Source organism: Pristis pectinata, chromosome 10 (genome assembly GCF_009764475.1).
Source record: "Pristis pectinata isolate sPriPec2 chromosome 10, sPriPec2.1.pri, whole genome shotgun sequence".
NCBI classification, from domain to species: domain Eukaryota; kingdom Metazoa; phylum Chordata; class Chondrichthyes; order Rhinopristiformes; family Pristidae; genus Pristis; species Pristis pectinata.
In genome coordinates this window covers 20,458,924-20,471,003 of record NC_067414.1, presented here as the reverse complement: position 1 = coordinate 20,471,003, position 12,080 = coordinate 20,458,924, and the positions used below count along the sequence as shown (strand labels likewise).

The following is a 12,080-nucleotide window of genomic DNA, read 5'->3' as shown; positions in this document are numbered from 1 at the left end:
GATTGTGAGGTCAGAATCCATCTCATCGTGCAAGGGACTATTTCCACAATTATTGGTATTGGTTTATTATTGTTCAATAGTCTTATCACAGTGGGATAGAAGCTGTCCTTAAGTCTGGTGGTAAGTGCCCTCAGGCTCCTGTACCTTCTACTTGATGGAAGAGGAGAGAAGAGAGAATGACCCAGGTGGGTGGGGTCTTTGATAATGCTGGCTGCTTCACCAAAGCAGTGAGAGGTAAAGACAGAGTCCAAGGAGGGGAGGCTGGTTTCTGTGACGCACTGAGCTGTGTACACAAAATGATTCCCCACATCTGGGGTTAAACTGACAGACCTGTAGTTGCTGATAATGTCCTTACAATCCTGTTTGAATAAATCCATTTGCCAGCATTCAGTCCTCAGGTACTGCCCCTGCATGGAAGGATTTGCTGTCTTTGTCCCTGCTTAGCAGCCTAGGGTGAACCCAGCCGGATCACTGTGGTGCCTTCTCAACTTTAAGCACTGTCTGTTTTTCTAGTACCTCCTCAATTTTCACCCCATCCATTATCTCTACCCCCATTCCCTTCTCCTGAGACTTTAGTGGAAAGCCCTTCCTTGATAAACACTGATGCAAAATATCATTTACTATTCCAACCCTGGCCTTCAGCTCCATCCATAGATCACCTCTTAGATTCCTGATCACCATATTCCCCCTCCCACTGTACATCCCACCCACCCCCAACTCTCCTCACTGCCTCCTCATACTATTTATATGTCTAATAGAGACTTTTGCGTTCACTGGCTGTAAGTCTATTCTCAAAGCCTTTCTTTGCCTTTCTTACTTCCCTTCTGAGTGCTCCACATTCAGCCTGTTGTCACTTATATTATTATTAACCTGACATCTGTCAAATGCTTCCTTTTCGTTATACATCTTAGCCTCTGTTTAATTCATCATCCAGGCAGCTCCGGTTTTGGTTGACCTGCCACCAGTGAATGTATCCAGACCGTACCTGAACATTTCCTCTTTAAAGGTCAACTATTGTCCTTCTGTAGTTAACGCCTGCCAGCCTTTGATCTCGCTTTACCTCGGACAGATCCTCTCTTATCCCATTGAAGTTTGCCCGCCTCCATTTTAGATTTAGATTATCTCAAGCCTTTTCCCATCATTGTTAAATAATGTCTGTTCTGACTAACAGTTGAAATTTTTGAGGAGATGATAAAGAGGGGCAACGAGGATAGAACATTTCATGGGATCAGTGTGGAGCTCAGCAAAGCTTGACAAAGTGCTTAATGGCAGATTGATCAAGAAAATAAAAGCTCATGGAATCCAAATTGGATTAGAAATTAGCATTGTGGCAGGAAGCAAAGGGCAATGGCTACTGAGAATTTTAGTGACTGGAATCCTGCAGATTTCTGGAGCGTTGCCTGCTGGTCCGGTTACCACACTACAGGAAGATGTGACAGCACTGGAGAAGGTGCAGAGGAGATTTATGAAGATATTGCCAGGGGTGAGGAATTATAGTTTAAGGAAGGCTAGTCTGTGCTGGAATCATTTACTTTGGAATAAAGGAGACTGAGGGGAGATTTAACTGAGGCCCAGAATGGGTGAGCAGCAAGAACATCCATCCCTTAGCACAGGGGTCAATAAGGAAATCAGGAGTGGGGAGAGTTGGGTGGAGGTGGGGTACGAAGAAGAGCTGAGTGGTGGTGAGGTGAGTTGCAGGGAATGGGTAAGGGTGGGGTGAAGTGCAGAGATTTGGATGAGCTGTGGTAGGGAGAGTTGAATTGGGAGGGGTGGGGTTCAGAGAATCATGTGGTGGAGGGGTGGGGTGAGATGCAGGAAGTTGGGTGGGGCTGGGATGTATGAAATTGGGTGGGGCTGGGATGTATGAAATTGGGTGTACATAACTGCTGCTACAGGAAGGTTGGGCATCAACTTGTGGTAGTTGTGTATTTGGAACCACGAACAGTATCCTTTGTAAGTGAGTTAGGGAGTCTGAGATTGTACATTGCATTAGCATAAGGTACATTGCAGAGGAAGGAAAGGATTCAATCAATGCCAATATCACTGACATAACTGGAGAGAGGAGGTAGGATATCCTGCGTGGGGAGTACCAGATGTTGGAGTTATCTTAAAGGAAAGGCATGTGAATGGTTTGGACCTCTGAATTGTGTTTTGAGCTCCATTCAATCTATCAAAGGAAAAGGCAGATTAGAGAGGTGAGTGCATGCTGAAGGAGTGCTCTAGGAGACAGGGCCTCCATTACATGGCATGCTGGCATCCGTACTCCATCAGGAACAGAAGCTGCGCTTGAAGATTGTTTTCCTATTCTCATGTACTTTGTAGACTTCTTCCAAAAACTTTTTTTCCTTGGGTGGGACAGTTGAGCTGCTGCCTCATAGGTCCAGCGATCTGCTTCATTCAGACCCCTCTGGTGCTGTCTGTGCGGAGTTTGCATGTTCTCCCTGTAACCACGTGGGTGTCCTCCAGGTGCTCTGGTTTCCTGTCACATCCCAAGGTTGACAGGTCAATTGGTCTGAGTAAATCGCCTGTGGTGTGTCAGTAAGTGGTAGAATCAGGGGGTTGGGAGCTGGCAGGAGGGTAGGTTGGGCAGAGCAGTTGATGGGAACATGGGGAAAATAAAATGCAGTGGGGTAGGATTAGTGTGAACAGGTGCTTGATGGTCGGTGTGAACCTGCTCGGCTGAAGGGTCTGGTTCCATCCTGTATCCCTCTATGACTCTATGATGAATCTAATGATCTTAAAACCCAAATTTAACTTAATCTGACTACTTCATCTTAAATCATTAGAAATGACTAATGTGCACATTTCTACCTCCCCACGGATTCTATTTATTTCTCACATCTCCAGCCAGCTTGTCACTTATTTGGTCCTATTTATCTTTCTGAACACAGTGCCACTGTGTGTCCTATCTGCTGGTCCTCGGAAGTTCTGGACTTTCATTGCCATTGTAACCCCCCCACCTCTCACAATTATATTTGTAATGCTGCTGCTATCTGACTTGTTAGATTTGCTATGTTTGTTACCATTCACACAGCTCCAGAGTTTCAGTTTGAGTTCTGCAGGCTACCTTTTGCTCTGAGTTTCCTGATGTGGGCTCTGGTTCCATCTAACCTTTAGTCCCATAACTACTAAATGGAACCATTTCTAAATTTGCATCCCAGTGTCTTCGTTCCTATCAAACACACACACCAGTCTTCATTGAAGGGTCAGTGGTGGAAAGGGTGAGCAGCTTCAAGTTCCTGGGTGTCAACATCTCAGAGGATCTATCTTGGGCCCAACACATTGATGTAATCATGAAGAAGACATGCCAGTGGCTCTACTTCATTAGGAGTTTGAGGAGATTTGGTATGTCACCAAGGACTCTTGCAAATTACTGTAGATGTACAGTAGAGAGCATTCTGACTGGTTGCATCACCACCTGGTATGGAGGCTCCAATGTGCAGGATGAAAGAAGCTGCAGAGGGTTGTAGACTCAGCTCCACCACGGACACAACCCTCCCCACCATCGAGGACATCTTCAAGAGACAGTGCCTCAAGAAGGCAGCATCCATCATTAAGGACCCTTTCCACCCGGGACATACCTTCTTCACATTACTACCATCAGGAAGGAGGTACAGGAGCCTGAAGACCCACACTCAATGTTTCAGAAACAGCTTCTTCCCCTCCACCATCAGATTTCTGAACGGTCCGTGAACCCATGAACACTACCTCATTACTCCTCTTTTGCACTATTTATTTATTTTTGTAACTTATAGTCGATTTTATGTCTTTATGCCTTGCACTGTACTGTTACTGCAAAACAACAAATTTGATGACATATGTTAGTGATAATAAACGTGATTCTGATTCTGATTGTTCATTTTCACTGAAGTCTCTGCAGATACAGTTGCAGACACCACCACTTGTACAACGATGTTAAAGTTATGGCCTCAACAGTGCTTGTGGTTCTTTCCTGATTTGGGGTGGACTTTGGAATGGGCTTTCCTTCATTATGAAAGCAGCAAGTTAAGCTTCTGCTCCTTTTCCAGACTACATTAATAAGAGTGGGCGGTGTCGAAGGAAGTCACACACTGGAATCTAATCTGGTGCCCTCAGCATATTGAACACTTTCAAGAGACTTCCAGTATTCAAACACTCAGTGAATGTGTAGCAGAAATGGGAAGGGGGAAACGGGACTGATGGGATTGTTCTGCTGGGAGCTAGCATAGACCCAATGGGCCAAATGGCCTCCTGTGTGGTAATAATAAGAAAGTGGAGGAAGGTTTCTTTTACAGTTGAATGTCAATGGTGAGGAAGCTATTATAGATGATAATCCTGGACAAAATTAACAGCTACATGGATTGGAATGGATCAGTTAATGGAAGTCAGAGATCTGTAAAGAGGAAATCACCTTTAACTAAAGAGACTGAATGTTTTGATGAGATAACAAGAGGGTTGAAGGGGGCAGCTGATGTGGCCATGCGGACTTGCAGACACTTGATTAAGTGCTCATCAGCAAGGATAAAGCCCTTGAAATGAAAGAGGCGGAGGAAGAAAGGATAAAGGAGGTAGCTCGATTATAGAAAACAGAGTTTGTTTATCATACTGGAGGAAGGGAGACAGTGGTATTATCCAGTGGGTGGGTACCTAGACTGCTAATGTTCCTAATGTGTTTTCATAATATGAATTTGAGCACACACAGTGCAACCTCAAAGTTTCTGAGTGGTACAAAATTTGAGAGTGTGGTGAATGGTGAGGAGGATATGGACAGGCCAGTGGAATGGGAAAATGGGAAGACTCAAGGCAGGTGAAGTTTGGTGCAATGATGGAATTTGGTAGGAAGCATGAGGATAGGCACCACAATATGAAGAGTATAGCAGGAATAGACAGACCTGGGGATAGTTGTGCAGAAGTCTTGAGGATGGCTGGGTAGATAGAGAATGTGGTTTCATAACATAGTGAACAAAAACAGAATGGTTTTGTTGAACTATACAAAACACTGATTTGGCCACAACTGGAGTGTCGTCTCTTCACAATAGCATGGATGTAAAGACATTGGAGAGGGCGCAGAAAAGATTTACTGGAACAGTTTCTAGAAGTTGGGAACTAGAGGTCATAGATTTAAGGAACTTGGTAACAGAACCAAGAAGACACTTCCTTAACACAGCAAGTGGTTGACACCTAGAATGCCCTGCCTGGCTTTCATAATGGAAAAGAATCAGTACTTGAAAGAAAAATAATCGCAGGCCTGTAGGGAAAGCTAGCAGCGACTTGCAGGGTCAAATGGCCTCCTCCTGTATTATTACCTGTCTGTGATTTAGTGCTTCATTAATTGTTTCCCTAACAAGCAGCCAAGTTGCTCTGGCCATTATACAACTGGCCCTATTTGTAAAATCTGGCAGCTTTTAAAGCAAACCAGCAATCTGCCCTACAGGTTCCCTCCCTGGTTCTGAAGGCAAAAGTCATTCTAGAATACACTGCAGCGTCATCACTTATTAGAACTTGATCTTAAAAGCATATTGTTATTTAATTTTTAATTTCATCCTTTTGCAGCTCCTTATGTCAAAGTGTATCTACTGGAGAATGGCGTTTGCATTGCCAAAAAGAAAACAAAAATTGCTCGGAAAACACTTGATCCTCTCTATCAACAGTCATTGCTGTTTGAAGAAAGCCCACAGGGTAAAGTCTTACAGGTGGGTTTTATTCAGTGTCTTGGTGAACTTCTCTAACTACTTCAGCAGACTTTCAGAATGGTACCCATGCCTTTTCTCTGTTAAGCATGTTCAGCAAACCTTCTCTCCCAGATCTTACACTGTTTGAAATCACTCCTCAATCCCCAGCACCTCTGGTAGGCAGTTTCTTTCTGTGATTGGAAACCTGTAACCATCGGTGTACCACAGGGATCGATGCTGGGATCCTTACTGTTTGCTATAGATAATAAAGATTTGAACATAGAACATAGAACATTACAGCACAGTACAGGCCCTGGATATGAATCAAGGAGATATGATAAGTAAGTTTATAGATGACATGGAAATTGGTGTTGTTGGTGATAGTGAGGTGGGTAGTCTAAAGTTACAAAATGAAATTGATGAATTGGTAAAATGGGCAGGGCACTGACACATGGAACTTAATCCTGATTAGTGTGAAGTGATGCATTTTATCAAGTCTAGAGTGTATTTTATAAATTTATGCAGAATCAGATCTTATTCCAATGAATCCATTGTGTCCGTCAGACCATTACAGCTATAGTCATAGAATCATACAGCACAGAAATGGCCCTTCAGCCCACCATGTCCATGCTGGCCATCAGGTACCCATCAACACTATTCCAATTTACCACCACTTGGTACAGAGCTTTCTATGCCTTGGTGATTCAAGTGCTCATCCAGATACTTAAGTGTTGCAAGAGAACCTGCCTTCACCACTTTCTCAGGCAGCATTGCAATTATCCAATGGGTGGAAAAAAATTCTTCAGATCTCCTCTAACACTCTTAGTTCTAGAAGATGTGCAAGACAAGTTTTTTTACGCAGAGAGTTGCAGGTACCTGGAACATGCTGCCAGAGAAAGTGGGAGAAGCAGATAGCATGTTTCAGAGGCACATGAGCAGGCAGGATATGGACCATGTGCATGCAGATAGGATTGGTTAGATTGGCATCATGGTCAGTGCAGACGTGGTGGACTGAAGGACCTGTTCCTGTGCTGTACTGTTCTGTGTCCTCACCTTAAAGCTATGCCTTCAAACATTAGACATCTCCATTATGGGGAAAAGTTTCTCACCTATCTATGGCCCTAATAATTTTGTACACATCTATCAGGTACACCTCCCTACCCACCCCCCCCCCCCCCCCACCCCTCACCCTACCCTAGCATCCTCCAGTTCAAGAAAATCAAACCCAATCTATCTCATCTCTCCTCATAACTGAAAAACTCCATCTAGGCAACATCTTGGTAAATCTCTTCTGCACAATCTCCAGTCATCCAGCCCTTATTGTGGCAACCAGAACTACACACAATCTTCCAGCCATGACTTAACCAAAGTTTTATAAAGTTCTACCATGATCTCCATGCTCTTATACTCTGTGTCCCTGCTAGTGAAGGCCAGCATCCCATAAACCTTCACCTCCATATTTAGGGATCTGTGGACGTGTACACCAAGGTCCTTGTGTTCCTCAATGCTCCCTGGCCCCAACCATTATTAGACCTCCCAAAATGCATCAGCTTGCATTTATCAGGATTAAATTTAATATCACTCTGTAACCTAAGTTTATCCTCCTCACTATCAACAATTCTAACTATTTTCATGTCATCTGCAAACTTACTAATCATTCATATCCAGATCATTAATCTAAATGACAAACAGCAAGGGTCCCAGCACCTATCTCTGTGAAACACCACTGGTCACAGGCTTTCAATTGCAAAAGCAACCCTCTACCATCACTCTGTGTCTCCTTTTACCAAGCCAATTTTGGGTCCGACTTGCCAACTTGCCTTGGATCCCATGAGCTCTAACTTTTTGGATCAGCCTTCCATGTGGGACTTTGTTTAAGGCCTTACTGAAGTCCATGTGGACTACATCATCCACTCTGATCTCAACAATACATTTTGTTACTCCTTCAAAAAACTCAATCAAATTAGACATAATCTCCCATGTTGACTGTCCTTGAACAACCCCTGCCTTTCCAAGTGTAGATTAATCCTGTCCTTCAGGACTCTTTCCAATAACTTCCCTCCCACTGACATTACATATGCTGTCCCATATTTACCTGGCTTACCTTGGCTGTCCTTCTTGAGTAAAGATCCTATATTTGTTTTCGAACAGTCATATTGCACCCCATAGTTGGCTAGCAAAGACTTAAATTCTCATCAGGCACTAGGGATCTAACCTCCTTTATGCACACCAAGTCATGTTGTTTCAGATATCATTTATCTGGCACCATTCAAGACTCTTCAACACTGATCAGAACCAAAGATTTGTTCTGAACTGTATTTACCATTGTTCTAATTCGTACGCAGCAATGTTCAAAAAGGAATAATCAGATATATTGTGGTTTTATTTACTGGTCTTGAGGCAGAGTCATTTTTTAAGTTCACCTAGAGACCAAACTGGGTCTTGGTTCAATATTCCCTCAAAGAAAACACAGCATTCCCTGAATATTGTGACACAGTGTTAACTGGAGGAGCCTTGAATCTGTTGAAGATTCGGAGGCAAGCACAGAACCCAAACTGAAACCATGTCTTTGTTAATAAAATTTCAGACCTGTGTCGACTCACATGTTGTTGTGGTTGCAATGTACCTAACATTCTTGTTGCTCTGGTATTCAAGCCCAAACCTGGTGAACTTCAGACTGTGCTCAAGCTAATCTAATGACAGTATGATTATTGAAAAGTTGCTATAAAATATTTATCGTTGTCACTAACGTGCAAATATCTGCACAATGTACGTTATCATTTTCTCTTTGTTTCTTTATTATTTTACAGGTGATAGTCTGGGGAGATTATGGCCGAATGGACCACAAGTGTTTTATGGGCGTGGCACAGATCCTATTGGAAGAGCTTGACCTTTCCAGCATGGTGATTGGCTGGTACAAACTGTTTCCAACATCTTCTTTGGTGGACCCCACCTTAACACCACTTACTCGTAGAGCTTCCCAATCATCTCTTGAGAGTTCAACTGGATCTCCCTGTATAAGGTCATAATGATTTCAAAATAAATCAGCAGACAGGACAAAAATCAGGCACTGACCACAAATATGATCAAATCGCTGCTGGAGCCAGACAATCACTCTTGTTTTGCCAACGGCACTGTTTCTAAAAACAATAGGGCTTCATAAATCCTAAAAATGACATACATATGTGAATGTATTTCTGTATGTATGCTGGCATGAACTGGCACACGCGCACTGCATTAAATCTGAGTGGAAAATGGTGATCAGTGAGATTCGCTGATTATATGTAAGAGGCTAAATGAATGAGACCAGTGCTCTGACCTAAAAATAAATAAGCTTTAGCCACAAACTGGAAAGTATCAAACTGAAATAAAAATTGGAATTGTTCATTAACATTTCTATAGAAATGACAAACAGTGTTACCTTCCTGCTCTTACATTTTGTTTCCTTGCACATACTTCTTCCACTACTGTCTGCTGTACTGAAGCCTCGCTAAATTTTGGCAGTTTGTCCCCCTGCTGCTGGCAGAGTCCTTGCCCGTGATTCAAGGCCAGCGGCAAATTTCTGTGAGCAATACAAATGGTATTCAGCAGTTACAGACTTTATGCAGATAATGTCAGTGTGTGGATATCATTGGCTCCCAGTCAAAAGTATCACATTCATTGCAAGTTAGCAACAGAGAGAAAAAACATGAGATTTGAGATTCAGAATTGATTCAGAGCAGCACTCATTATATTTCAAAACAGAAGACTTTAAGGTGTTGTTTGTCATTTGCCATATAATTGCCATTGCTTCTCTCTTTGTAAAACCGGCATATGTTTGCATTATGAATTAATAATTTTTATGTTTTCTGATGTTTTGCATGAAAACAATGTTTGAAACTGCTGTCAGTGCTGGGGACTGTGAAAAGCAACTTCAGTTTTGGTATTCTGCAGAGATCGTGGCACTAAAATGTTCCTTGTGATGCAGTTCTCTTCCGATAATTACAGTTGAGATAAATGCTGTATAAAATTGTACACTTGACTGCCTAAAGTGTTGGCCAATAATGGACAGAGCATAAGCTGTTTGAACTGTATGTGAGACTTTTCCTGATTGTTTGTCATATGGCAGTCTGAGCTGACCAGGACAGAGCATGATGATTGCTGGAAGTTCTAGTTGAAAACACGTTAATAATTTTATATCTGATTTCAGTTAACTTAATTTCAGAATTACTGCAAGAACAATTTTTTTAACAGTGAAATGCATTACTTTTTGAAAGAAAGGCAAACTTTTGATTGCTTTTGAAAAAAAGTCATTTTTTCTCTGAGTCCCATAGTACATGAAGCCCCCTGTGTAAGCTATGTCCATGAGGTGCAGTGATTCTCCTTCCTTCTGCTCCCATGGTCATTTTGAGTTTCTGATCACTGATGTGGAGCAGCATGACTCTGGACCTGTTCAACTGCTGCATGCACGTTTTGTAGGGGGGAGGGTGGTGGGGACAGAACACAGGAGTTAGTATGTGTGTTAGTTCCACATAGGCCAGCTTGTAAGTTGCATGTTCTTGTACAGTTTGCTTGTTAATTAATATATGGAAATTACTAAAAAAAAATCAAAGCCATTTGTTTCTGTTATAGACCTTATTGTTGATTTTAATGAGCCTCAGGTTTGGTGGTGGATGTCCATTGAAAGATTTTTTTTGTACCCTATCTGGCAAATACTTGCTGATGCAGTACAGAAAAGCACCTTATTGGCCTTGATATGGACTCTTACTGTGGGGCTTTAGCAGCCTTGTCTGTACACAGTTTTGAATTCAAGGTATTTTGCCTGCACGGAGTGAATTGTCTCATTTAAATTGGCCAGCACTTTGTCTGTGGTCCCACAATGTAGAATAAGACTGATTACTGCTCGACCTGCTGAGCAGGAAGAATTAAAACACTGGTTTGCTACACCTTTAGGTTCTATTCGATTTGTTGTGGCCAAATTTAGCTGATTGGGTGGTATCTTTCTAATGGCAACAGTTGTCTAAACACTCCCCTGTGCTTTTAAATGAACCTCAGACATAATGTTATGTAAACAACATGTTTAATAAAAGTTACTTTTCATGTCAATTTTAGATTTTTTCTCCTTATTCATTAACCAAGCTTAATATGTGAGAAGTGAATGAGAACATTGGTGGGTAACATAAAGGAAACCAAAAGATTGTTTGGAAAAATATAAAAAACAAACAAGTGAACAATGTTGAACTGAATGAATGCATGAATGATGATGCAACCAAATCATTGCCATTGGAACTGAATGAATGAATGAATGATGGTATAACAGAATTAACAAATCATTAAATGAATTATAATGTAACTGGGTCAAGGTTAAACTAACAAATGGATCATCTAACTGAGAAGATGGCAAAAATTAACTGAATGATACAATGGAGTGATGGTACCTGATTTCATATGCAGGTTGTGTTCCCATTCATGGGAATGCCAATTAAATAAGCTCAAAGACGCGTCAGAGTGCCATTTTACATATGTATGGAAATATGTTACTGACAACATTATGTTTCTGTGTATGATCAATAAATAGGGGTTTCATTAAGGACATATTTATTAATCAAAATTCTTGATACAAAATACAATGTAAACTGATATAAATGATCTTGCAAGTATAATCAGAGCAAGAGTAGGAATAGGGGATGTGGAAGAGGCCTCTGCTGGAGAGGATGAGAATGCTCAGAGGATGCTGGGAAACAGGGCCAGATTGTGATTCATCCTTTTTGATGAGCTAGGGTTAACTATCTTGCCTGCCTCTTCCTCTCATGGAAGCAGAAGATACTGTCAAACACAATTCTCTTTACTGAGGAGCTGCAATCTGGGCTATTCTTTGGGTGTTTTAGTTATCTTCAGCTCTTTCTCTCCAGTTTCCTGTAGAATTCTTATGTTTAAATATCCCTACCCTTCTCCTAGCTCTGACTTCCTCACTTAGGTCAATGGGAAGCATTTAGATCAATGCTAACAATTTTTGCAAATTAGCTTTATTGAAATTATATTGCACCTGACATAAATTTGTTCTGTTGACCAGAATTATTGGCAAGTGCTATGAAATGTTCACTGCAGGGCCCCTTCCTCCTATACTGGCCGCTATTAGAATAGTTGAGACTGTAAGCAACACTTTCATTGGATGTGCAACAATCATATAGTGAGTGGTGGGTACCTGGAATGTGCTGCAAGGGGAGGCAGTGGAGGCAAATACAATAGAGGCATTTAAGAGACTCATATAGGAAAATGAATGTGCAAAGAATGGTGGGATATGGACATTGTGTAGGCAGAAGGGATTAGATAAGTTAGGCATTTAATTACTAGTTTAGTTAGTTGGCACAACATCACGGACCAAAAGGCCTGTTCTTGTGCTGTACTGTTCTATGTTCTAAATGCATTCTCATTCACAGATCAGCAGTG

The 12,080-nt window shown here is 41.8% G+C and overlaps 1 protein-coding gene across 18 annotated transcripts in view; it reads left to right on the top strand.

The window, feature by feature from the left end:
- Positions 1-10,736, top strand: part of LOC127575471 (regulating synaptic membrane exocytosis protein 1-like) — a 587,418-nt gene extending 576,682 nt beyond the window's left edge. For all 18 annotated transcript variants that reach the window (XM_052025399.1, XM_052025392.1, XM_052025387.1 and 15 more), the window contains 2 exons: positions 5,533-5,672; positions 8,462-10,736. In XM_052025399.1, the coding sequence (XP_051881359.1) occupies positions 5,533-5,672; positions 8,462-8,680 (359 nt within the window). In that variant the 3' untranslated portion in view covers positions 8,681-10,736. The remainder of the gene's footprint in view (positions 1-5,532; positions 5,673-8,461) is intronic.
- The last annotated feature ends 1,344 nt before the right edge of the window (positions 10,737-12,080 follow it).